The 3,733-nt window shown below is 38.8% G+C and overlaps 1 protein-coding gene across 1 annotated transcript; it reads right to left on the reverse strand.

Moving 5' to 3' along the window:
• Nucleotides 1–208: 208 nt before the first annotated feature.
• Nucleotides 209–2,316, reverse strand: LOC114492011 (high mobility group protein B3-like). The gene is given in 3 exon segments (XM_036012480.1): nucleotides 209–274; nucleotides 1,790–2,085; nucleotides 2,088–2,316. Coding segments are annotated over 3 exon segments (591 nt in total).
• Between the last annotated feature and the right edge of the window lie 1,417 nt (nucleotides 2,317–3,733).

Genomic DNA, 3,733 nt, shown 5'->3' on the forward strand with positions numbered 1-3,733 from the left:
TAACATGGGGAGTTTTTAAGAATATAAGTTCCCAGGCTGTATCCAGACCAGATTCTCAGGGTATAGGGTCCCAGTGCTAGAAACAATGGTCCAAAACTTCTCATTTCACAGGTGAAGAAATTAATGGTTGCAGACTTGTCTAGAGTAATGTAGTCAGATTTTCTCAGAGAATAATACATTTTATTTCCTCAACCATCAACTTCTCTCTTTAGTTTATTATCCAAAAAATGTCAGTAAAGCTGGGAGAGAGGCACTGCTGAGACTCTTCTGATTCCTGTAAGGAGATAAGGAGCCCAAGGGGTTGTCTGAAGAAAGACACTATAAACCCTGCCCCAGCCTCACCCCAACACACAGACATCACTGCAGCACTGCAGGGGCTAGCCACACCATCCAGCAGTGACGGTGCAGTGACAGTGCAGTCCCAGGATCTGACTAATGGGTCCAGTGCCAGACAGTCTGACTCACCGAGACGTAACAATGACTCAGGCTGGACACTGTACCACATTGAACTCATAATCCAGCACTCCCTCAAGATGGTAACAGATGTGGGCTCCAGCAAGCCCCACCAGGCCTGGTGAACCAGCTTGCACTCCAAGGACACACCTACAGATGAGGTCAAGCCAGAAGTTAGGAGTCACATTTTCTCCTCAATGCAGATAAATGTAGAAAGTGGTTTAATCCTCTTACCCCATCCCTAGCTTCCACAGTGATATAGCTTTTTTAGAGACAGCAAAGGTTAATTTTTTTAATGATACCTTTTTAAAGGCAGACTTAAATACTATTCAAAGGAATATAAATTGCTGTGACTGAGTTCTCCAATAGTATGCATTAATTTAACAGAATTTTATTGAGTGCCTACTATGCACCAGGCACTGCTCTCTGAACTGTTTTTTTAAGTGTAATACTGTTTATTTAACTTCAAAAACATTTCAGCATTGTAAACATACAAAAAACAACAAAATGTTTCAAACTGTGTTTAATACAGAAGGTTCTTCAACTTTCATTGATGCAGTGGCTTTTCACTTTGCTGATGATGAAAAGTTCTACAATTTGTTTAAAAACAACCAGTTTAAAACTACTGCACTTGACTAAAAGAGAACCAAACACTTCTCATGCCAGCTGAACCTCCTCCCTTTTTCCACAGCTAAGAATGGCAGAATGCTATGCCACTACATATAAAAACAAGACAACCTGAAACTAAACTGATGTCCACTGCACTGTCCACAGGACCAGCCTCACAGTGGACATCCTGAGCTATGGTGCGTCCAAAAGGCATCTTCCCAACAGCCTCAAAACTAAGCAAAGAGCATCAAGAGCTTACCTCGGTTGCTTTGTTCTTTTCACAAACTATAGATGTACACAGTTGATAACTCAGGATTTCTAACCAATAACCATATAGTTAACACCACCTTAGAGATTAAAAACAGAAAATGCCAAGAACATCTTTAAATGCCTTGTCTCACCAACAATAAAGTGCACAGAGTGAGAAGAACGTGATAGCCCTTTCATTTTAAAAATGTTTGGAAATAAGTACAACTTTGATACAGTTTCAGGGTGTTCCAGACACCCATTGCCACTACATGTAAACCACTGACAATTTCTAGAGCTCTTTGAAAGACTACATATGATCATGATCCAATTGTGTAATTAATCCTAATGAGGGCAACAGACACGACTCAAATAAGAGCTATGTTGATTACGGCACTCTCCTATTCTAAGGTATTCACAAGGGGACAGATAAATAGTTTTGTTTTGTTTTTTAATTCATCCTCCTCCTCTTCTCTTCTACCTTTTTCTGAGCAACTTTAGCGAGACTCTTGGCGCCATCAAATTTTCCTTTAGTCTTATAATCAGCAACATCCTTCTCATACTTCTCCTTCAGCTTTGCAGCCTTATTGTTGTAAGGCTGCTTTTCACTGTCACTTAAGTTATTCCACATCTCGCCCAGCTTCTTTGCCATATCTCCAATAGAGATGCCAGGGTTTGTGGATTTGATCTTGGAGCAGAATCCTGAACAGAATAGAAAGAATCCAGACAGTGGCCTTTTGGGGGCATTGGGGTCCTTCTTCTTGCCTCCTTTAACCGGTCCTTCATTTCCTGATCATAGCGTACTTTATCTTCTTTTGCCATCTCATCAAATTTAGATATCTCTTTCCCTGACATTGTTTTCCAATTCTCAAAGCACTTCTTGGAAGATTCTGCAAAATTGACAGGAACCTCTGGATTTTTCTTCTTATGTTCCTCTCTGCATGTCTTCACAAAGAAGGCATAAGCAGACATCTTGCCCTTTGGCGTCTTGAGATCACTTTCAGCCATCCTGACTGTATTGTTTGCTAGTCTGGACAGTGCAGAGCAGGATGCAAGGCTCAGTCTCGTGCTAGCTGCCTCCACAAGAGTCACCTCCACATTGGTTTTTAGAGCTTACATTCTTAGAATGGCAATCATAAACTAAACATTAGTGGTGATTAATGAATAGTACAAAATTAATGTTTCCTTTTCCAAAAGTAAAAGTTTCCAACCATTTATTAAGGTCTATTTATTTCAATATTTAAAAGAGAAGCAATTTAATCAAGTGAAAATACCTGAACTAAAGATTGTGGAAAATAAGAAGGACATATAAGGTTAATTTCACTCTGGCTAGCATGTTAAATGGAATGCTTTAAAGCCACACATTATTGCGAAGAGCAAAATTTACTAAATTTTAACAGAAAGTCAAAATGCATAAACTATAATATTCCACATTTTTGTTTTACTCTTATGTTAAGCTAAAATGTACTGATATATAATTTTAATACTGATAATATTAGCAGTAGCTGCAATTTACTGAACATTATGTGCCAACCATTGTGTTAATATAGTAAAAAATGTTATAGTATTGTAATAAGCTTTTGAGGCAAGTCTTTTTTAAAAATATATATATCTTTTTAAGATTTTTTATTTATTTATCTTTAGAGGGGGAAGGGAGGAAGAAAAAGAGAGAGAGAAACATCAATGTGTGGTTGCTGAGGGTCATGGCCTGCAACCCAGGCATGTACCCTGACTGGGAATCGAACCTGCAACACTTTGGTTCGAAGCCTGTGCTCAATCCACTGACCTATGCCATCCAGGGAGGCAAGTCTTGTTTTTCCCATTCTATAGACATAATAATTTAAGCACAGAGAGGTTAAGATATATGTCTAAGACCACACAGCTCTAGAACCAAATTCAAACCCAGTTAGTCTGATCCAAGTCCCCAGTATTAGCAAATAAATTCTAGTGCTGTTTTAGACATCCTTGTGAATCCATCATGTAGAATAGGTGGGAAAAGTATAGGCTTTGGTATCAGGCACATTTGCTTTGCTATCCTGGCTCTGATACTGCAAAGCCAAATAGTGCCTGCCTTATTGAACCATCCTGGGAATAACTGGATAATTCACATTAAGTATATGGAACACTTCTCGGTTCTTACCTCTCAACTAGTAATAATTATGATAACTATGGTAAAAAAAAAATGATGGTGGGATGACTACACAGGAGTAAGAACCTTGGCTTTAGTATAAAATCTTCCCTTCTTACTTTAATTCCCCAAAATCTGAAGTTTGAGCTCTTGAGTCTCCTAAGGGTAATGACAAATTGTCATCAGATTGCTGGTTGTTTCTTCCTTGACTGATCATCATTGTCAAATTGGGAGATAGGAGACTGTCATGCTAAAGAGTAAAGGCTTTGAAGCCAGGGTAGTGTGTGAATCTTGGTT

Source organism: Phyllostomus discolor, chromosome 1, assembly GCF_004126475.2.
Source record: "Phyllostomus discolor isolate MPI-MPIP mPhyDis1 chromosome 1, mPhyDis1.pri.v3, whole genome shotgun sequence".
In the NCBI taxonomy this organism is placed as follows: Eukaryota; Metazoa; Chordata; class Mammalia; order Chiroptera; family Phyllostomidae; genus Phyllostomus; species Phyllostomus discolor.